We start from the raw sequence: 23722 nt of genomic DNA, 5'->3' as shown, positions 1-23722 counted from the left end.
CACCAAAAAGACAGAGAACTCTGGCCAACTTTAGAGTTACTTGAGAAAAAGTTTGCAAGATCCTCAGCAGAAGGTATTCTATGAAGCTTCAGCAAGGTCCCCGTTCTTCACACAGAAGCTACTTTTAAGCTCAGGTTTTCATCCTTGAATCCTAACTAAACATCACTGCAACAGCACTGTAGCCACACCTATGCCTGGCCACATATCCTACTGATCCAAATCCTGACCCTTACATTCAGTTTCTTCATTTGCACTCAAACATGCCTTGTAGCTATAGGCTTGCTTGGAAGTCACTTTACTGTGATTAGCTTTACTGTCTCCTCCAGACTGACTCTGACTTGATCTTGGATTTGCCTTATCACATAGATTTGTCCAGTGATCTGAATTGCTGGCTTAATCTAGTTACTGTCACTGAACTCTGCCTGCTTCACCTTGCTTAGGTTCTGCAGGACTTTCCCATTGTCACTAATGTCGCTACCCCTGCTTGCCTTCCATTCACTCTTGGCTACCAGCCCCTCTGGTAGCCAACTCTAGTTGCTCTTTGACAACAGCACACCAAAACAAACTAACGTCTTTGAGCACCAGCAGTAAGGGTGCTGGGGATACAGCATGCTCCATTCCATAAATGCAAAGTCTTACACTGGTTTGCAATGACACATCCATTCATGACCAATTAATCTCAAAATATTTTTTTTGACTTTCAGTGTTTTTTCAGAGGATGACTGTTCCACAGTTCTCCTCACTAAGGACAGGATGTAACCATCTGACACTAGTCACAGAGAATAAATCACTATAGAAAATAGATATCTAAAGAAATGCTTGATGCTTCAATCAGGAGAGGCTTCAATGCTTGCAGCTTCAATCACTTTTTTATGAAGGATGAAAAAAGGAGGGGGAAGTAAAAGAGAAAAGAAGGCACTTCTGTTAGGACTAAAGCTACAGGAGATGACAAAAAAGTAGCTGTATCTTTAGCCTGTTCTAACCTACTATTTAAGTAGATAAAATGACTTCACAGCCATAGTGAGACAACAGGACAACAGCAGTACTCAAGTCCAGCTTTGGAGAGAGACAGTGGGTATCTACCTGCAAACTTCACAGAAGTGATGGAAGAAGAATGTTCATCCAGGGTCTGCTGCAGGCTGTAGTCCTTTCCAGCATCCAAGACATGAATCAATCTATCCCGACTGGCTGAGGCTAAGAGCTTTAACCCTTTAAGAAAGCCAAAAAGAGGGTAAGACCATTACTGAAAATCCATTTTCTCTTCCAGTCACCATTTTAAAACAGCTTCTTCTTAAGTCATCTAACGGACATGACATTATACTACAGCGAATTGCATGGATGGACACAAAGAAATGCCCTCAGATTTCACAACAACAGAAAGAACAAGTTTAAATCATAGCCTACAGTATTCCAAGGAAGAGTAGAAGGAAGATGTATTTCTCAGTCTGGTTCTGCTGGCCCAGTAGAGGGAAATAATTGCATTTACCTGTGTCAGGTTTGGAGTACTCCAGGCATAAAATCTCAGAGTCATGAGCTTCTACCTTCAGCATTTCCTGCAGAGACTGCAATTCATATATCCTAAGACATAATATGACTGATTTCAGTATGTTAATAAAACCAGCAAGATCTGGGTTTGAGTCTCATGCTTATCCAGCTCTCATCCTGTGCAAGAAGTTCTATGGGATTACCTGAGAGTGCCTATCCTGTCCCCCGAGGCCAGGTGCTCCCCACTGGGACTCACACAGACAGTGCGTATCCCCACCTTTGTGTCCATCACTTGTGTATCAGCTTTGTCTGCACTTCCCCCTGAGTTGTAATCTGTGTCCAGAAGTACCTGAGTGTTGTCATCTACATAGATGATTTTCATCAAGTCCTGGGTAAACAATAAACCAGAAAAATACTAATCAGTTACAAAATATTAAAATGAAGTATCCTTACAAATGGACAACATAAAAACTTCACTGGCAGTAATTCTGTAATTGGTGACATCTTTCAGCTAAAAGCAACACTCCCCAAGGGCCATTTCAGACGAACTATCTTTACATACGCTTTATGCTTCTTCAGTTCCATGTATTTTATTAAACATTTGCTCTACTTACAGAGTAAGTACTTACTTCATTGAGTTAGACGTCTAAAGAAGTTCGAGTCTTAACTTGGGAATACTTGTATATTAAAAAAGAACAACCCCGAGGGCCATGAGGAGATCAAACCCTGGGATCTTACATTGCTCAGGATGTTGCGGTGCAAGGCAGTGCCATGAATGTTGGAGCTCTCAGTGTTCCACAGACGAATGGTGTTATCAGAGGAGCAGGTGATGAAAGAACCAGGGGGGAGGCATGACTGATTGCTGTCCTTTACCTCAGGATATATCTAGGGGCAAGTAAAATCAACCTCTGAATGTGATTGCCCTGCAGTGGCATCACAGCAGCAAATTTCATAACAAAATTAAATCAAAGAGCTGTCCTCTCTGCATTCTGGAACAGCAAGAGACAGACAGAAATCCTCCTACAGAAAACGTGATCCCAAACTAGAGTTTCACATTCACTTCAAATATTATCAAGATTATAAACATGCTTCCCTGAATGTAGAAGCCTGCAATAAGTCAGCACCTTTTCTTTCTAATGATTAAAAAGCTATGCAAAAATATTACACTGTTGTTTGAGAATTTCAAGTACTACTGTGGATTTATAAACCAGGAGGAAAGAAGAGATGTAATTAGCCAATATACAAGAAGAGTTCTCAACCTCTTCCCACTTTCTTTCCACTTTTCTCTTTTCCGATCACTGTCAGGATATATAACATCATACCAATTGCACTGTTTCCTGTATCTCTTAGCCTTTCCTATTTCCATTCAAGGGAAGTCAACTAGATAAAATGCAAGGCAATAACCACCTGAGAGACTAATGCAGGAAGTACTGGTAAATGGGTTAATGAGGATCAGAGCTGAGACCTTATTACTTGTTTAATTCCTCTGACTTTGGAGCACTTGCTCACCACAGACCTCAAGCAGCTTTTTTGAAGTCAGCAGTAAACTCTTGGGCATTTGTGAACGAGGCCCCTCCATCCAGTTCTGTATAGTTCAGTCCCTTCTCTGACTTCTCATCTTTCAGTAGCAAGATTTAGTAGCAAGATGCAGTAACACACTGCATCTAAAGCATTTGGTCCACAACGGCAGTGCAGCCGAAGAACTGCCTCCAACTCCAACACAAGCCCCATAACAACCACAGTAATCACAGAAGGAAAGCTGAATCAATTCCTTCTCTCTGTATTCAGTGTTTACATTTAAGTTTGGCAGTTCTTCAGATTACTTCCCCAGCCACAACTTGCAACCGAAGACGTGTACCTGCAGACAACATTCCCCATCTATCTTTACCTCAATATTCCACACACAGGATGAGTGATACAAAGCAGAGTAGACCTTGCCCACTTTCTTCGGGTCTTTGACATCCCATACATACAGGCTGTGGTCATTGTATACACAGGAAAGCCACTGGTTGGTGGGGTCAAAGGTCAAGGCAATTGTGTCTGGATACTTCGCATCAGCCATACCGGAGAAAAGACGACTGTGCAAAGAGAGAAGAGCCTGGTTAACTTGTGCTCTCCTGGAGTTCAAGGAAGGAGGTCAAGCATAGGAGTGCAGATTCACTGCAGGGATCTGGTGTTGCTCATATATGTAGAAAGAGCAGTTGGCTGGGAAGACCTGTCTGCTGAACATGCAAAGTCCCAAGGAAAGCCAGGAAGTCCCATACCAAAAGTCATTCTCCTTATCACACAACCCAGAGACCCACCACAGACAGGCATTTCACTCTCCCTGAAGGATCACCAAAGAAGATACTTAATCATCACTGGAGGTTATCATCATTTACCAGTACATAACCAAGTGGCAAATCCAAGTCTAGCAACCTCAAAAGAAAAGGAGGGAGGATCATCTTTTGGTGGGTGGTATTTTTTGTTTATTGACTGCAGAAACTGCTCCTGTACAGCAATGAAGGGGAAGAGTGCCACATTCAAAAGACAGCATATCAGCACAACGGACAAAGAATGATTCATTTCAGTTGCTATGTATCTGTTATGCTTCCCTTTCACCCCTGCCCCACACAAAAGCTACTTGGGGCTGCTTGGAACACTCATGAGATGGAAAATTGAAGATGGCAACCCCTTCTAGGCAGGCAAGCAAACTCAAATACAGAGGAATCCTGCAGACTAAGGAAATGCACCCTTTACCATGTCACAACAAGATCATGCCACATGAACCCTCTATCTCCCCAACAGGAGTCTCCTATTAACTCCTGCTGCCATGCACATAGAGAAGAAGCTATCTCCCCAGTCCCTCAATGATGCTAACAATATTGAGTAACGTAATTATAGCCAGATTGACGTGGTGTTGACAATAGGTAATTGAAAAGGACTGATGAAGATGCAAGAATGAGGGTCAAAATCCATCTAGTACAACAGATAATTGGAGACCTGCTACTGCAAGTAGCTTTGAGGTCTGGAGGAGCATAGCACAAATCCTATCAAAAAATCAAGTCATGAATACAGCTGCAGTCAACTAAAAGGTGGCTCTGGCATTCACAGGAATATAAAGAGTCCTGTGTTTTCAAGCCTCTTTGGAAGTAATAAAAAAATTAAGATTACAGTCTACTCTAAGAATGCATGTTTAAGAATCACATGAATGTTTCAGCTTGACTGATGATGAGAGCAGCAGACAGCACTTTTAAAAGGTCTGTGTATGCAACTGCTTGGTTTAGCACTATCAAAAGATGACAAACTTTAAACTGCGATAGATCTCTTTCCATCTCAATTACTGGATCTACCTCCACATCTCACCGATCCCCTAAAGGAGAGCGACACAGTGCACTATTTGAACTTTTTCCTCAAGTTACCAATAAGTTTAGGATTAGGAAATCTGTTGAGACGCTCAAGAAAAAAAATTGTTTCTTTCTCCAAATATCCAGTAGAATGATGGCTAGATTCATATACCCTCGGATTTCCTTCCCTACTAGTGGAAAAGACGATAGAAAAAGACTGGGAAATTATCCATCTATCTCAGAAGGTCAGAAACTGAGAGACAGGGCAGAAGATATTGATGCAAGGGAAAAAAAACAACACAACAGTGTACAAGATAGAGAGAAGAAAGATCGAGAGCAACAGTAAAAGGCTGCAGGGAAGCCTTTGAAATAATATTTCATGAAAGCCTGGACTCTCTATTAACATAAGGAATCCGCTACAGAGGAGAGTCTTCAACCTTCACCAGTGATAAGCAAAAGATGTGCCATGGCACAGAACAACTGAAGTGAGGTACAGCATCCCATATCCTCTCTGCCTGCCTGCTGGCAGCAACCAACGGCAAAAGGCTGCCAGATAAATCCGAGCAATCCCAGGGAGATGAGGAGTAAGACATGCTGTGTGAACCAGCAAACAGCTTTGGGCTGCAATCCAGCCATGCCAGGCAAGGCTGTTACAGTTCCCAGGGGGAGCTGCCACATATTGCCTATTTTAGTCCATAAAAAGAGCACTCAGCAGATGGCAAAAGTCTGGGGAACAGTTTTAACCCATCCAAGCCTTCCTTGCCCCCCTCCGCCCTCTCCACAGTACCTGGCTTCAGTCACACTCGCGATGTCTGTTCCTAAAAAATGCGGCTTCGGCAGTGTGGTGACAAAGTGAAGGTTCAGAGGGTTAAAAATCCGCACGGTGCCATCAGCGCAGCCACAGAAGATGTAATCGTGATTCACAGAGATGCAGTTTGCCACAGTAGTCTGGGGAGGACATAGCACACAAGGCTCGTGAGCAATGTGCTCTCACTTCTAAGGTCACCAAACACACAACAGAATGAACAGCAACTTGACAGACAAAGGAATTATGGTTAGAGAAGTGAAATGAACTTGAACTCTGGGAGTAAGGAAAATCCTACAAATCCAAGTTTCTTTTCTGAAGAGCTTCCACTTCAGCCTTGCTCTGAACACTGCTTTTTATCCTCTGCGACATTCACCACTGCTGGCAGGCAAGCAGCACCTCAACCTGTACTACTGCACCGATACATTACCTGTCCAAGAGGTCAAGAAAGAAAAATAAAATCATTCTCCCCCCTTCCAATGGGATCTGTACAAATGACAGAAAATGGTAAAAATGGACCGTGGTGATAAGGGGATGAGTTCAATGCAAAATTGTTTGCCAACTTACTGTGAAGCTGTCTGTATTCTGAGCAAGAGTGAAAGGCAGAGTTTAAAGAAGAAAAAGGAAAGAAAATAAGAGGCATTTCACTTGAGAGAAAGTATGCAAAGGTTTTTGTCTTGGTTTTTATACACTGGATCCTTTTGAGGTGAACATCTTACAATCAACATGAATGAAAATACACCCTCTAAAATTCTCAAGTATGGGCTTGCTGATTTAGAACAGCCACATCCACCTACTACCTAGGAAACCAAGAATTGAGATGCACAAGCCAGGTTAGACACTGCAGAGAAAGCAGAAATTAGAATCCTACTAAGACTACTTCTTACACAGGAAAACCCAGGAGGGACAACACAGGGGTTGCCAAAGCTACTTCAGGACATTGCTTTTCCAGAAGGCAGTAGCTGTAAGACAGACTTGAGAATGAAAGACCTTTAATGATTAATAAAATCTCTTTGCCATTTTTGTCTGGCTTTCCAACCAGTGTAAGTCACAAAGTGGCAGAGGCCCAGTGACTTTTACTGCTAGTGGCCAGCTTGTGCTCTCCGAGTGCTCTTACTATCCGTTGTTCCTGCTCTGCTTCAGCCAGCATGAATATTACACAACAGGCAAACGCAAAACTCACCCTCAGCTCCACCCATTTGTCTAACAGCCTTTTTTCATTGAATTCACACAGCAGGCCTGAAGATGTGATACAGAAAGTGCTGTCAGCTTTTTTGCCTCTTCCACATGCCACATCTGCAAAGAAGTTGTTCCTCAGTTCTCCAAGCAATCCCGAGCGACCTAGTAAGGGGACTGTGGCATTGACCTATCAATAACAATATAGTTTGTTAGAAACAGTGAGACACTCTAGGAAGACAGTTTTTTTGTGTTTTGTTGTTGTTGTTGTTGTTTTTGTTGTTTTTTAAGAAAAGAAAAAGAACATCAAGCCTTAAGTACGGAAAGGCCTTAAAGAAAGAGAACTGCAAACAGCCTACATGGATATGCAGTGACATGCTTTACCTGCTGTGGACCCACTGGTTGAATACCACGAGGATCACCAGTATTAACAATTCAATGGGACAGAACATGATTAAGGCCACCAAAAATGGGCTTCCAAACATATGACCCCAGAGACAGCAGATCAACAATAGGAACAACCACCTTTTCATGATCAATCTGTAACTTATACCAAATGTCAACAGGTAGTCCAAGCATGAAAAAGGAATGACTGTTCATGAGCACTCAGAAGAATGAGCATACATTGATTCCTGTTCCCCAGGTTAAACACGTTAGTTGACAGTTCACAAAATACATTAGCAAGATGCTCGGGACCAACATCAAACAGCTTTCCCTTCTTCTGTGCTGCAAGGATATCAATAGCTGCAGCTCTTTTCTAGCCTTTTTTTCTCCTTTCATACATTTGACTATATAGAACAAGCAAATGCTGTACAGCTCCAACAGCCATGCTCCTACCTCAGCACAGGGTAAAACAAGCTGCCTTTGCAGCATGCATTTGCTACCAGTCTACAGAAATATAAAAACATGACAGCCAGGGATGTGGAGCTGTTCTTGGAGGTCTTTTTAAATCTTCTCCAAGATTCCATGATTCTAACAAAATCAAAGAATTCCCAGTTACCACAGCTTACTGAGACAAAATCCACTCTGCCATAAGATGACAGCTTGGCCCTTAATAGCCTTTTTCTTACCTTGGAGGTCTTACTGTCATCCAAATACCAGAACTTGATGTGCCGATTTCCAGCAGTGACAAAGTAACTGCAGTCCTCTGAGAATGACACAGCTGTCACTTTACTTGAGACTTTGTTGGCTGCCACAACAATGTTTTTCTGGAACCACAATCATTTAGATAGCTTAGTGTTTTTTTTTGCTCAGAAGCAAAGCAAACTTATTCCAATTACAGGTACATATTCACAACAAGTGCTGTAGCAGCACTATTCAACACTATTCACTTCTGAATACAACTTCCCCAGAGGAAGCTGAGAGCATTGATTTGGCAGATAGAACAATTCACATTTACATTCAATTCCCTCTTTCACATCGACTGGGACTGAGAACAAGTCAGCAGTCCTACACTACTGCCTGCAGGAACTTGCTGTTTGAGTCTTGATATGCTAATTGCACAATCACAGGGAGCTCAGAGCAAATCCATTTCCCTTTATAAACAGGAAGACAGGCCATAAACCAGCACAAGGAGTTCTCCCAGCCTACAGGCAGTAATGTGGGCAAACCACTCAAGCTGGGAAACAGGTATTTTCCATAAGGAAAACAGCACTCGTTTCTTCATGAATTCTCTCTTCTCCTTTGAGACAAAAAGCTTTATGGAAAGATCCAAAATACAAAAAAACCATGTTTGTACTGCAAAATACAAATCAAAACCTGCTGCACTTCTCTATGCACCTCAAAAGGTCAAAGAACTTGGGAAAGAAAGAACACAGTAGGAACATACAAAGGGAACAGACACTGTCCAAGTAGAACAGTCAGATGACAAGAGTACCTTGTCCTCAAGACTAGCCCTTCGTTAACCCCTCCTCACCTTTCCCCAACGATTAGAAGAGTGAATTTAAAAGTTTTCTCCTCTGTCTGTGGTGGGTTTTCAGTGCTGCAGCACACACCTGACAGAAGTGTACAATTTATGACTGCTGCTTTTAGGAAGAGGTTGTTTTGTTTTTTTATATACAAGCAGCACACACAAACATTTTCTAAAGAATAAGACACAGTTTTTCTTTCCACAGATTGTTGCCCCAACATAATGGCAGACATCTGGCCTACATCAGCTTTCACACACCATGCTTTCTCTAAGCTCCCATTCCAAATCATCAACAAATGAATTAAAGTATTAAAAACCCCAAAACAACAAAAACAAAATGAGCCATGTGCATCCACTACACCAAGGAGGAATCACTGACTGAAGAAAGTTTCTTTCCTGAATCTCATGAATTGTTTTTTTTAACAAGCCTTTAGGAAAGCACAAGGCTTTGTCAAGGCTTCGAAGTTCAGGCTCTTCTGACAGGACACGTCTCCAAGTATAGAGAATACTCCTTCAATGAAGTGATTTAGACCACCCCTAAGGGATTGGAGCTTTGTCATGTCCAAACTTGTCTGCATCTATGAATGTCAAATGGATAGTAATAATAAGAGGCTGGAAACAAGATGGAACCCAAATACGCTACTGTCCACTCCTTTTAATTTAACAACATTGCTGTCTACCCAACGTCCTGGAGAGCTTACCTTCCATGACCACACGTTGACTATCATGTCATGTTGGTACCCCACGGACACAATGTACTTGGAGCTGGGAGAGAATGCCACACAGGCCACCCCATACTTGTGCTCCTGGAGCTCCGCCACCTGGGTTCGTTCGGCCACATCCCACACCCGAACAGCTGGCATGTGCCCGCTCTGGAGGGGACAACAACAGTACAGAACAGTAAACGTAACTTCTGAGTGGGTTCTGACAGATTCAAGAACACATATGGAGAGGGGAGGCTTAGAAAAAGATGTCCATATGCCAGAATTGCAGGAGGGTGAGATGTGAGATTAGACTTGAGTTCCTGCAAATCTTTAAAGCCCATATTGAGACTGCCAACCAAATGAAAATATGCATTTGAACAGGCGTCTGAAATGTCTTAGAAGACTACGTCTCCTGCTTTAGTCTTTTTCTTACTCTCCTCATAAAACAGACAAAGACTATAACACTACTTTTCATGTACATCCCTGATGTTTGCAATGGGAATTCAAGCCAGCCTCTGAAGAGGATTACGTGACACTGCATCTCTGGACTCAGTGAACTGCCTAACGCAATGCGGACATCGGAGATCTCAAATCAGGTCATGCCACACAAAAACATGATGTGAATGTTCATACTAATTATCATACATCATTTTAGGAAGGCAAATGGGAGACTAACACTATCATTTCTGTCTCAAAGGTAACAAACACACATGAATGCAAGCTGGCAGAATGTACGTTAGCTAGCGATAAAGAAAAAGACACTGAGGTAACAGACCCTCTTTGTTTTTTACACTTGTTCTCAAGAGAAAGAAAAACTCACAGGCTTCAGAAGTGCCAATTCAGCGACTTCTGCCAGACAATTCAATTTTTTCTTTATCTGTTATTAAACCAAAATAAAACAAGAAGCAGCAGATGAGCTGAAACATTGGCCAAGAATACGTCTGATGAGCAAATCCTACTACAGAACCTATTCGTTATTTCACATTGCACTGCAATCTGCCAAACCAGTAGCTTGCAAGATAATATTTCCATGGCAACCAGGCAAAATGGTACCTTTTCTGATCATGGTTGAGTCATCTGATTGTGTGGGAGAGGCAACTTTTATGACAAGAAAGAGAAATGAAAGCTTTAATAACTCAGAACTGTGAGTGTTTAATTGTCTTCTTCAAAAGCTTTGCCAAGTGACTGCGTGCAGCCTGAAAAGTGCTATGGTTGGATTTTGCTGTATTTGTTGCAGTTCTTTCTCCTGCAAGGCAGAGCTCAGGTCTCAAGGCGGCTGTCAAGATGTTACTGTGAGATAAATCAGTTGCTCTTCCAAGCAATTACTGAACTTAAACACATATATACATCTGTATACATATATATACACACACACATATATACTTCTTAGCATCTTAGAATATACTTAGAAACTTTAACAAACTGAATTCATATTCAATCACATAACAAACGCTCACCAAAAGCAAGCTCTGTATGGCTCCCATACATGAGGAATTTATGCCACCATGGGAAGAAAGTTAAAAATATATGAAATATATATATAAAATATTCAAAAGACATTTGATGCATATGGCAGGCCAAGGACCTTCCTGAAAAGCCAGTCACACAGGAAGTTGAACTGTAACAAGGCAGTATTAACATGAGGCTGCTAAAAGCCAGTTTGACAAAGTTAATTCAGTAAGCATTTCCCTGTGGGACTGCCCATAGGACAAAGTAAGAAGAGTCTGCTGACACCAGCAGGGGACACTACTCCACCAAATAATGGGAGGCATGTGGGAAGATACCAAAAAGAGAAATGGTCTTATAACAGGGTGAGACATGTTTTGCAGCACGGGGGGGGAAAAAAAAAAAGACAAAACTGTCAAGTATAACTGCAAATAAATAAATAAATAAAATAAATAAATAAATAAATAAATAAGATAAAAACTTGTCATTTTCCCTAGGAAAGTGTCCAGCTGAAAAGCTTAGGTTGTCAGTACGAAAAATATTCATTTTCATTTCTTTCCCTATCACACATGAAAAAATAGAGCAGCAAAGAGGTACAAAAAACAAGGATTTTTTTTTATTTCCTTATGCACACAAAGAAGAAAATTTCATATAAACATACAATGCTTTTATATGTTTACCTTAAGACTTCAAGAGTATAAGGAGGCACCAAGAACATACTACAGTATAGAAGCTCTGATGGAAAATCTTGGTGGGGGGGAGGGGTTGGGGGCTGGAGAGGTATCAAGGCAGCCTCTGTCCTGAAACACTACAGGTTCCATCCTCGGCCCAGCTGTGGAGCCACCCAGTGACATGATAGCTGCCAGTGCAATGACTGCTCTAGGGACCTCTGGAGTACACAGCCACCTTCTTGACAGCTTGAACACAGAGCTGTGATATATTTCTCTCTGTAGCTGAGACTCAAGAGGGGACCTCTTTCACACATGCTTGCTCCCCATGTCTTAAAGAGGCAGAGACTAGTGTTAAACTACCATTAATCTCAAAAAAGAGCAAACTGAGCCCAACCCTAAGAGAGACAGTCAACATGTCTGTAGATTTCTAACATCCAGCAGTTCCAAATTCATGACACACAGTCCGTGTCTTGAGCTTCTAATGCACAACAGACATGCGGTGCAGTTATCCATATTACCCCCTTCAGGCATGTTTGAAAAGAAGAAGCAATCGTCACCTCCAGTCAAACATACAATGCTAAACCACAGGCACTCAGATCTTCTGTCACTATTCCAAAAGCTTCAGTTCATATGTACTTTTTACTTTTGCACAACAGAGTTCAGCTTATCCTTGTCCTAAACTGTTTGATATTACGGGCCATTCAAGTACTCTTCACTGCGCTAGAGTATAGCCACATTGTGTGTGCCCTCCCACTTATTTTCAGTCTACCTTCAGCCCACACAAGCCACTGCAGAAGATGTATCCCCTAAGCTAATGAAAAAAAGCACACTAAAAAGCTGCCAGCAAGACCATCCAGAGCTGCCCATAACCTGATCAGTCCTTCAAGGGATGCAACGTTAAGATAAGTTTCTCTGGGCAAAGGCTGTTGTTCACTGGCTTGTTTTTTCTAACACACTGCCATGCTTCAAAATGTGCTAGACAAGGTGTGCCTCTCGTCTCTCACACTTACCTCTCCTGTAACCAAATATTTTCCATCTGGAGAGAAAGCGAGTGCTGTAATTGTTTTCCTAAAACAGAGAAAATGACACTGAGAAACATTTCCAACAAATGATTTCATTTCAATACATCATGATTGGGGAGTAGGCTGGGACAAAATGGAAAGAGGCTCAAATCACACGTGCTAGCCTAACACAATAGTTCTGCTTTATCAGAAGTCTTAATACTTGCCCTGGAGATTCCCTGGTGCCCAAATCTCTAGCAGTATGCCTACAACGCTGGACACGCTCCAAATGTTGAGGTTCACCCTCATATTCACAGCTTTATTCCAGACACAGGACAGGTCCTGACTCCATTATTGAGGCCATAGTTTCACACGAAGAAAAAAAAACACCATACAGATACCAAAGAGTTCTTGCAAGCTTAACAGTTCCTCATGGGGCTGCAAAATTTATGAGCTGTTGCCTCATCAATAACAGCACCCCACATGAGAAGGAGGTAGACTTAAGCCAGCAGGCAGGCTCTCCCGAAGGCAACTCTCTCGGAGGGGATTAGCTGGGAGCAATAGAAGTCCCTATACTTTGCTCAAGCCATAAAAACCTTGAAATCTACCTCCCACAGAGAGTCAAATTATTCTGAAACTTTACTCACCTGGAACTGTTTAGAATATGGTGTTGCTTATTTTTTCTAGGGTTGAACAGCACAACAACACACCTAGATGGAAGGAACGGAAGAAAAAAAGTTTGCGTAAGTATATCTATAAAGAAAAACAAAGAGCTGTCCTTTCTGGCAGAGCAGAAGTGTACATAGCCTCAGAAAGATGTTCCATGCCCTCACTTTACAGGCTGAGCTTTGGCTATTCAGGAAATGCAAAAGAAGAAATGTAAATTTCTCCCATACGGAGGCGTACTGTGTGCTAGTATCATAAAAATTATCCGTCTTGCATCTGAAAGCCATAAGTCTCTGATTGCTCGTGCTGGACGGAAAGGTTAATGATGAGTCTATGTGATGGCTCTAATAGATTAAGTCCCCTGCCATAAAAACAACCGTCTGTACCAATCACCAAACCAGCATGTCTAGAGCCGAACAAAAATGTTAGGATGAAGAAAATAGGTAATTTCTAGAAAATCTCAGCATTGAGGAATTAAATTCTTGCATTTGCCCATGTCACAGGACAGAAAGTTGTTGAGCATGGCATGAGAGGTGGCCGGCAGTTAAGAAATGAAAAACCACAATGCCAAAACCTATTAACCCAAAAGGCATATCTGAATAAAAAATTTGCTTAGGAGCTGTATAGAAATCTCTCAGAAATATGAGCTGCAGAATTAAGTAGCAAATTCTGCAAAGCAATGTAATTGTCACCATCAAGAGCAAAACAGTCACAGACTGGGAGGGGTGTGACTGAGAAAAGGCCCCAGTTCCCCATGAATCTGTCCAGCAGACTTGGTGCTTCAACCCAGCACAAGCAGCCTGCAACATTTCCAGGTCCCGCATCTTCTCCACTCCACATAAACACTGACAAAGTTTCAAAAATCCTCATATAACAGCATTTGTTTGGTAGAAGAGAGCAGCAGCCACTGGTTACAATTTAAAAAAAAAAAAAAGAAGAAAAAAAACCACCACCACAGGACCCTTCCTGCTTGCTCCGAAAGCATAAAAGGAAAGAAAAATTGGCCTCAGGCAGAACAGCAATTGCTCTAATGACTTCGTGTCCTATCTCTCACTTCATCTCTAAAATAGAAATCGAGGGTTTTGTCTCTCACTGTTAACATACACTGCCAGTGCTCAGACTCCTGGCTCCTCCTTTGCAGCCATGCTAGCAGAGCACTGCGAGATATCCAAGCTCCACCGTCAGCAGCACTCGCTGCCAGGCACTGCACGTATATACCATCACACTGGGTTTCACCCATGTGCCAGGCCATAAGCATCAGTCACAGGAGAAATGCACAGGATAGAGAAGTAGCACAATTGGTCCAAAGTAGACAAGGAAGACAACAAAACCACAGGAACAATATCTCAGTGTAGGCAGCAAACAAGCAGCACAGCTTGACACCATGCTGTCCAGGGCCCTCTCCGTGCTCCCAGCAGCACTTGGTGCTCACTGTGCTGTCGGCCCAGGTTTGGCAGGGTTTCACTTCTGCCATCTCTGCAGAGGCTTGCATCTCCTTCCCTGGGCCAGGCAGCTCCCCCATGGACTGGCAGGGCTACCTGCCAGAAGCAATGTACATTTTGAAATGGCAAGAGAATAGGAAGGAGTACTGACACACCAAGGCTTTGAACTCAAAGTCCCTGGTGGAAACAGTCATGCTCCATTAACTTTGTTAGTTCAAAGCAGACCCAGTCAGATGTTACCAAAGCTTTAACCTCCAAGTCACCAGCCATTCACAAGAAATGTCCCAGAGTGGACTGCTCTACACTTCCTCCCATCATTCTCCACTCATGCCCCATGCAGAAGGCCAAGGCAATAAAGGCATCAAGCTTTCTTCACAGTGAAGGCTAGAAGCCATGACTGGAAATATGATCTTGTGCAAGAATGTGAAAGAGGAAATAAGGAATCTGTTCAGACTGAGATTGATCCTTCCACACTTTTTATCCTGGGGAACCAATCCGGAGTTTCAAGTCAAAGCTATGCTATTAATTTCTGAAGGATTACTGTTAAGAAGCAGGTGGTTTGTGATTCATTAACAAGCCCAGTGAGGTTAAGCCTTGTAAATCATGAGGTATGGAACAGGAAGTTAGCAGATGTGAATATCTGTCTAATCTCAAATCTGCAACTAATCAGAAAAGCAAAGTAAAACTCCACTACGTGAAGTTTGATAGGTCTAATGGACTAAAATACTCTTGGATTATTGACAATGATAAATTTTGCTAAAAATAAGCTTCAAAGAAAACATTAGAAAGAATAAAGGAAAGACTCAACATCCTGGAAAAGAGTTTCCTATATATTCTGAAGAAGAAAATGACTTCAGAGAACTGAAGCCAGTCTAAAAACACAGGAAAAATGCGAAAAACAAACCATGGTCTTCAAATCAGGCAAGTAAACAAATGACTTCCTAGTACAGTGAGCCACTAAGGTCCAGTTCTTTGCTGTTAGTAACTTCCAGAACAGAGCCTTTGACCTCTCACAGTTATGAATTTTAGCTCAGCTGAACTCCAGAGTTGGTAGTCTCCCTGTGAGCCTGCCTTCCTTTCTTTTTCTTGGCTGTCCAGATCTCCAGTGGGAAGGTAAGGGCCACCCACCTCAACATCAGGGAGAACTGACAAATTACTACAAGAGTCTCACAGGTTAGAGTCCCAAAGCAGCAGTCACAGACATAGATATTTCAACTCTGTCTTAAGAAACACTTATGCTCACTGAGTTGGACTCATAATGAATAAACTGCAGCAAGAGGAGGTAAAAAGAATTTTAGAAATAAGAGTATCTCTGTACTAGTCTGCAAGTGTTGACTAACGCCACAAAAAGGTATCTTTAACCCGCAGACTTACTGAAAAAAAGATTGCACATGGTTATCTTGAGCTGTAAACTAGACCTACTAATCAGTTATGGACTCATATGCCAATTAAGTTATTTGGGTAAGCTAAAGTGGCCTTTTCAACTTGCTTTCTTGCATGAGATACTATCCAAAAAAACCGCCCCACTGCTATGCTTTCCACCATCACCTTCCTGTCTGCCGCACACAAGAGCAAAGAAGGCTCTAGCTAATGCTAGAGATACCTTATGTACTAGGATAGGAGGCCACAAGCCACAGATCTCACAGCAAGACACAAGTACTGTCTAGGGAGTAAGGAGCACCTACCTTTGACAAATTGCCCCTCCCAAAATGCCTGGCAAGGCATTCTCTTCATTGCAGGGGGCACATCATCTCAAAGAGCAGATGTTAACCGCTTTCACTACTTTAACCTCTCGCGAGCGCTCAGGACAGCCTCAGTGCCCGTTCAGACACCTGGCAGTTCACAGCCCCAGAGCAGTTCCTCCACCTCACATAGCTGGCAAGTCGTTCTTCAGTAGAACCTGCAGCAGTTCCCAAACAATGGAGCTGAGAGTTCATGAGTATTCTGGGTGTGCTTTGTTTCAGCAAAGTAACTTGGTGTAGCAAGATAAAAGGAATGAAGACAAGGAATGGTCAAGACCATTGACCCACCTATTCTATGCTTCCTCCAATTTCATTATGGCTGCCAAGCCCTCAGGAGACTCAAAGTACCTACTCCTTTCTATTCAGGTCGGCTTTAATCTTAGATAAAATAATAAAAATTACTACCATGGAAAATTAACTGCATACAAGAGCATACAGTCATCTATCCATCCTATCCCTCTTTTTCTGCAGTTTTATAAGACTTCATTCGGCATCTCAGAGACAAGAGAGGTGCAAAGGACACAAGGGAAGAGAGTACTGATCTGATTACTGCGGATGCAGACCGAGTAAAGTTCTTCAAACATTCACTTCCATAATGGTCACATCACCACTTCCCAAACTGAACCCGTCAAAACAAATTCAAGTTCAGTGCATCTTTGTTTGAAGAGAACTTTTTAAATGCTAGTGCCAATGTGAAAACTGACACCAGCTCTAAAAGTGCTTGATCTGGGACCTAAACAAATACCCACCAAGATGCACACTAGCTGTTCAGAAGGTCAATGCTGCTAGCAACCTTGTTTCAGCACGAACTCCACTACCTTTTCTGCAGCTGCACACACAGCTTGATAACAACACCACCTTCTGATGCACTAGTACAGTCTGATTTCCAAGACATTTATAGAAGCTGTTCATTGCATATAGATTACTGTTGTACAAACCATCTATCCAACCAGCTAAGATCAAGTGTCCTGCTTGTTAGTACACTGGCTCCTGAAGAGGCCGTTGACAATTGCATACATATTTAAAGATTTATTCCTAGGTCTGTGACGTCACTCACAACCTTCAAGTAACACCTTCCTGATGCAAGCAGCTTTTAAAGACAAAATGGCTGCGGAATCTCTCCCGGGTCTCCTGTTCCTCGTGGAGCAAACAATCAGGTAACCTCAGCAATTACAAGGCCAGAATTGGCTATCACAGCTATGTCATAGGTTTTTGCAGCATCAGGAAGACCACTTGGATCAGTCAATAAGAAAGCAGGGAAAGGTTTCTGGCAGAGGTTTCTAAACCTCCGTGAAGGCACAAACCCTATCTTACACATGCATAACCATGCACCACATATGCAGATAAAAACCTGGAGTTGCTTCAAAGGAGGAAAGAAGGAGGGAAATGTCTGAACAGTTCCCACTGGCTCCAGTGAAAAAATACATATAAATACGTATATATATACATATATATATGTATATATATAAAAATAAAAGAAGCAATTTCCATAAGCTAAATATAGAAGCAGGAATGAAGAGGAATTGGACGTCAGATACATGAAGTATCTGACTCACTTAGCAGCAGTGGATCACTCCATGCCCTTTCCTCCCCATTTCCTCCTGTCTCTCCTCTCCTCACAGTTCCACTCCTATTCTTCCCCAAATCCTAGTTTGTCAACATTTTACTCTTTTCTCATTGTCCCCTTGTTTCCCTGCACATCCTGCTAGTCACAGCTGCCTTCCCCATCCTTCTTCAGCACGCTAGTGTCAAAAAGATCTCTGCAGAAGTCCGTTATCTTCCTTCCTTTGTCTGTAGGACACCCACCTCTCCAAGGGGATCAGGAAAATCAGAAGTATATGACAGAAATGATAGTATTGTGATAGTGATATGATAGTATTCCTTTCCCAAGTTATTCATCAACCCACTGTTGCCATATTTTGCAGGACACAGAACTGGAGCTGGAGTTCAAGGGTCAAATCCTTCTCTTCCAAAAGTGTGGAGCCTATGCTGTAAAGAGAATGCTGTGTGGAGGAAAAACTCCATGAAGCTGACAAAACAAATTCTCGCCTTTCCCACAAGCAGCCTCTTTCCACGATGCTGCAAGAATAAAAGAAAAGAGCAAACAATCCCATTCCTTCAAAATTGGTCCATTTCTCAATTTCTGGCTCAGCCTCTGTTCTCTTCCCTAAAGTTATTCAAATGAGACTGCAACAGCTTCCTACGCACAAAATGCATGAGAAAGAAAACAGGCATTGATAAGAACAAAATCTTTTTTTTTTTTTTAAACACTGGTTGGCACTGGTTGCCAAGGGAAGCTTGATCAGAGTGAAGCAGTATCTACAAAAGCTGGTGTTAATTTTCTATGTGGCAACTCTTTCTGCCAAAAAGCTGCTTTAATTCACAGCCAGTACTGGTGCGGGTTAACAGTGATGAGAGAGGATGTGCGCACTGGCTATGTAACTGAATAGGTATTTTCATTCAGGCTATATTAATGTAATGCGTTCTGAGAAGAAAGGCGTATCTGTTGAAAGGTTAAGATCTGGGTATCGTTGCCTAAGAATAAAAGCCTTCAGAACTCCCTACACCAAACCATGACCAAGAAGGCTGGAAGGGTGGGAATCAGATGCAGAGAAATTCATATTTCAGGAAAAAACACACGTTAATGGAAAGATGAACAAGAAATCCACTGTAAAAAAGAAAATGATCAATATATATAAGTGTCTCTAGGCTAACAGAGTAGGAATTTCTGGTTGCCAACCAGGAACACACTTGTTCTGCTTAAAAGGTTGGGTGACACCCCAAACCTGCAGGACTGGGAGCAAAAATACAGGGCAAAACAGGCTCTGCTTCAAAAAACACACAAATGGCAGCACCAGATCAAACTTAAGTCCAGTATCTTGCCTCTAATAGTGGAGGAATGCACAGGCCTAGGGAAGAACATAGCAGATCGTAAAGACACTTTCTTGTCTACTCTTTCAGCCTCCAGAAACTTAACTTTCAGAGCTATCTTAAGGCAGTGGGAGAAAGATTTCTGTTTTTAACCTGTCTACCAGCACCAGCAGAGCCTCATCCAAACTGAGCTTGAACCAGCTAGCTCTCACCTGCATAGTAGTCTCTTACACATTTAGACCAATCTGTAAAAATTTAGAGTTTCACACCTTTAGACTTCTCCTTTTCAGAATCCCCAAGAGAAACTGTAGAAGTTACTGGGGGGCTTCAAAACAGTAATGGATTCAAAAAAGCGGTGGGCTCACCACGTCTTCCCCTGCCACAGAGCCACCACAGGGCATTTCCCTCCACAGTTCTTCCATGCCTAAAAGCAGCAGGAAATCTGAGGGAAACCAACTCACATGAAGAGGAAAAGCCACACAGTAAATTTGGTCTGCAAGGCAAAGCAGAACTGTCAAGAAGGATTTGTAAGGATAACCCTCAAAGGGACAAGGGCTTCTACACCACTCAGTCTGTGCTGAACTCACATCGTTCATTTCTGATAGGCCAGACAAGCCTGGTATGAGGGAACACAAGATGAAGGAGCCTAGTAGCCTCTCTTTGTCCAGCATCACTTGCTTTGCATAATCACAGGATAGCACTCTGATTACTGTCCTCAGCTGAGGCAGGGTAATGCTAGAGATAGCTCACTTCCCAGTCATCCTTCAGTGCACCAAGATAAAAGAACAAAGAATGCAAGAGAACAACTTCTGCAACATCAAATATTGCAACCTCAAAATGCTCGCCCACAAAAATCAGGGCCTGTATGATCTGATAGCCTGCACAGAAATAAGCAACTACTTCGTTCACCACCTGGCAAGGATGCTGTCACCTCACCTCAACAGGGGCCTGATCTCAACCTATGTGACAGGCTGTGCTGCAGGGAAGGGGACAGAGCTTAGTGCTCCTGCCTCTCACAGTGCCAGTGCTAATTCGTGGTGTACTTGGCTAGCAGCTCAGGCTACGTTAAGGTTTGTTTTTAAAGTACAGAGCAGAAGGAAGAAGAGTTTTAAGACTGGTACTCTTTAATTGTTCAAGCCTAAGTGCAGGATGATGGTTCAGGAAAACAAAATCATATTTGTCATCCCATAAGATGGGTGCAGAACAAGAAACATTCTAGGCCTACCACTAAGCAACATACACCAGCAGCTGTGCTGGGGACAGAGAGGATGTCCACAGAGCAGGAGGCGCCCTCCCTGGGGGGCAGAGCTGGGCCAGGTCACTGTTGTGAAAGATGTGGACAAGAAATGCATGTGTAGAAAACAGGAGAAACAGGCTCAAAGGAAAACCACGAAGTATAAAGCAGCTTAGCAACTAGGAATCATTGCAGCTGCAAGAAAGTTGAAAATGACTCCAAATTGTTATGGCTCATGGCTGCCTAGTCACCAGTGATTCAACAGGAACCTACCTTCGAAACATCCCGATTCCTTTCAATGCTCCACAAACAGGAGAGGAAGAAAAACCTCATAACTGAGATCCATGCTGCTTAGGAAATTGGATAAAACCCTCTCCCAGAGTGAACGAGGAGAGGCCATCTCCTTTGCCTTGTGGAACAGCCCCGCTCTGGTCTGTGGCAAAGAAAACACAGCCAGGCATACCAGCAGCACACATACATGTGGATTGTACATCAGCCTACATGTCTGACGGCTTCACAGGACATAACACACAGATGACAAATGCACACACACCAATACACGTACCCACACACACATACATACACACACACACAAGGCTCATGACTAATACACGCAGAATCTCCATTGCTCTCTCCCAGACCACTCACTTCCCTTCAGGCAGGCAAGCAAGCAATGCCAGCAATACACCTACATTAAGTTTTAAATCAACTAGGCTAGGCGTAGGAGTTGCAGAACTGTGTTTTATTTCAGCACTCTTGACAAACACCCACTGAACACCACAAATCAGCAGCAGCCCTGAGGGCTAGAGCAATGAGCAGCTGACGACAGAAAGGCTGGGGAATAAAAAGGCTCACTGAGACAGTTCATGACACATAACCATGCTGATCATCAGTTAGACAGGAGAGACTGAGAAGCAGCAGAAAATGAAGCCTTGAGCAGAACCTGACCAGTGCTACTAAGATGACTGAAATAAAGAACCAGAATGTGGCTGCATGGCTGAAGAGCTCTGTGACAAGGCAGGGAATGCAACTTTTTCCAGGATGGATGCTACAGAATCGCAGCATATTGCATTCTTAATTCTTGAGAAAAGGCTCATCTCCATACACTGAGGGCTTCACCCAAAGTTACAGCTGCCACAGGCATCAACAAGCAGAAGAGAGCAACTCTCAGTCCTTACAGAACAGCCAAGGCACCTGCCTCAGGGATCTCCTGCTCCCCAGTCGTGCTCCACCCTGCCGCTTGCTTGCAAGAGCCAGTCTCTCTTCCATCAGCATCTGGCTGACAGATTTGTCCTCCACAACACAAGTGAAAAATGCCAAAACCCCTGTGTTTGGGGGAGGAGGATGAAGAGCAAGAAGTTGCTAATGATGTAGGCTCTGTAATACAGTATTGCCTCAACAGTACAGCCTCAGTATCAGCATCAGGCTGTGAGCTATACACAGAATTTGAAAGGCCTCACCTTGTCAGGTCTGCTCTGCCCAAACTCTTCTTGACCTGCCCATAGTTTTGTTTTACTTGGCTTAGCTGTGACAGGAATTTCTCTAACTGGCCAGGTGTCCATGGCTAATTTGTTCTACCTCTGTTTTTGGGGTTGGTTTTGTCTGGGTTTTTTTTCATGATATAGCCACAGTTTATGTAAATAACAGTAAGAAGCAGTTACTTTATGTAGAATAAAATATTTACAACCAATACAGTGATGTAGTGGAGAGAAATGCAGGTGCATCACAATAGAAGAGGCCTTGATAAGTGGACAGATAAGGCACTGCACAGAGGAGCAGAGCACAGACTGATAAGAGGTAAGGCACATGCTTGGCAGCAGGAACCCCCCCAGCTGTGACCAAATCACAGACAGTTAAAGAAACGGAGACATGGGAGCTGCACAAAACTGGAATAACAAAGAAATCAAGGAAGTAACATCTAACATGCATGAAAGACACCATAAAAAATGAATTCAGAAGTAACATGAAGCCGCAGACAAACTAAGTGAGAAAAGTGTAAAAGCGTGTTAACAAATACATCAAAAAAAACACCCCAAGTGGACACTGGAGTGAGGAAGAAGCCATCAGCAACATCCACATCAAAATCCTTTCAGTGAAGAGCTACAAAGGCTGGAGATTTACGGTCTTACCCTCTAGCTACTGACTTTGAAGATCCAAAGAAGCCACACAAGGGTGAGCATAACACCATGAAAGAAGGATAGAAATGAAGAAACGCATTACACTTTTAGTTGTTATCAGCATTTCTGACACTTTCGGCATGGAAGTATTCTAATGCACTATTATTCTTTTTTTCTATAATAATCTATAACAATTAGTAGTCGACTAATAATTCTTGAATTAGTGTTAAGATTTCAATTACATTAACAATACATTCCTGTTTTATTTGCACACACTTCTTATATATATGAGGTCCAACTTCTTTGCTCATAAACATTTAAAGCATAATTAAGTCCAAGGGGAGAGTCTAGGAGAAGAAAGAAATTCTCGATCTAAGGGAAAAGGAAACAATGAAAGACAAGTTATTTAAAAAAAAAAAAAGAGAAAGAAAAAAAACAAGAAAAGGTGGGGTTTTTTTCACTTGTTTAAAAAAGGAAAAAAAAAAGGGAGAAGGCTCTATGCATCAACTCATTATCTGGGGCAAATGAATGCGACAGCTTATGGCAGGGGCCTCAGGGCTTCAATTCTCTTACTAGCAATCAGTATAGTCAGTATCAGTGGCATCAATCACAAGAGCAAACAAGCAATAATACAATTTAGCTATGCCCTGTTTCCATCTGATTTACCTCCGGAGGAAAAGCCAACAGCAGGGCTGTCCTGCAGACCCTCCTGGCAAGGATGTTGGGATAGGTCAGGGGTGCCCTACTGCCCTGTGCTGCCTGCCCACCTTCCTGATCAGGCAGCAGGAACTCCAATGGAAACTGGAGCAGCTTTTCCTCCTGAATGCTTCAGTAAGCACAATTCCTGCAGTATCTACATACAAGCACCAGAGACAAAGAGCATTCCTGCTGCTTCAAAAGCATGGCGTTAAGGAATTGCCCGCTTCCAGGGGCCTGTTGGTTTCATCTCATCTCGACACTGGCTGAGCTCAGGCCTCAGTCTTCAGCCTGCCGGGGACTGCAAAATGGCACCAAAGCTTCCTGCCAGCCCAGCTTGCCGCAAAGCTCAGCAACATAGCCAGCTCTACCCAGCACCGCTGCTGAGCAGGAACAGTTCTGATGTGCTTTGCTTAGCAACACTCAGTTCT

At 42.7% G+C, this 23722-nt stretch overlaps 1 protein-coding gene across 2 annotated transcripts in view; it reads right to left on the bottom strand.

Moving 5' to 3' along the window:
- MAPKBP1 (mitogen-activated protein kinase binding protein 1) overlaps nucleotides 1-23722 on the bottom strand; it is a 90660-nt gene that overhangs the window by 30253 nt on the left and 36685 nt on the right. For both annotated transcript variants that reach the window (XM_003206484.4, XM_010711306.3), the window contains exons 3-13: nucleotides 13171-13233; nucleotides 12533-12590; nucleotides 9403-9573; nucleotides 7863-8000; nucleotides 6800-6982; nucleotides 5599-5759; nucleotides 3374-3563; nucleotides 2224-2370; nucleotides 1689-1873; nucleotides 1487-1578; nucleotides 1084-1209 (exon numbers count right to left, since the gene is read on the bottom strand). In XM_003206484.4, the coding sequence (XP_003206532.1) occupies nucleotides 1084-1209; nucleotides 1487-1578; nucleotides 1689-1873; nucleotides 2224-2370; nucleotides 3374-3563; nucleotides 5599-5759; nucleotides 6800-6982; nucleotides 7863-8000; nucleotides 9403-9573; nucleotides 12533-12590; nucleotides 13171-13233 (1514 nt within the window). The remainder of the gene's footprint in view (nucleotides 1-1083; nucleotides 1210-1486; nucleotides 1579-1688; nucleotides 1874-2223; nucleotides 2371-3373; nucleotides 3564-5598; nucleotides 5760-6799; nucleotides 6983-7862; nucleotides 8001-9402; nucleotides 9574-12532; nucleotides 12591-13170; nucleotides 13234-23722) is intronic.

This window comes from Meleagris gallopavo, chromosome 5, assembly GCF_000146605.3.
Source record: "Meleagris gallopavo isolate NT-WF06-2002-E0010 breed Aviagen turkey brand Nicholas breeding stock chromosome 5, Turkey_5.1, whole genome shotgun sequence".
Taxonomy (NCBI): domain Eukaryota; kingdom Metazoa; phylum Chordata; class Aves; order Galliformes; family Phasianidae; genus Meleagris; species Meleagris gallopavo.
The sequence above is the reverse complement of the archived record's forward strand: the minus strand, read 5'-3'. Positions and strand labels throughout refer to the sequence as shown.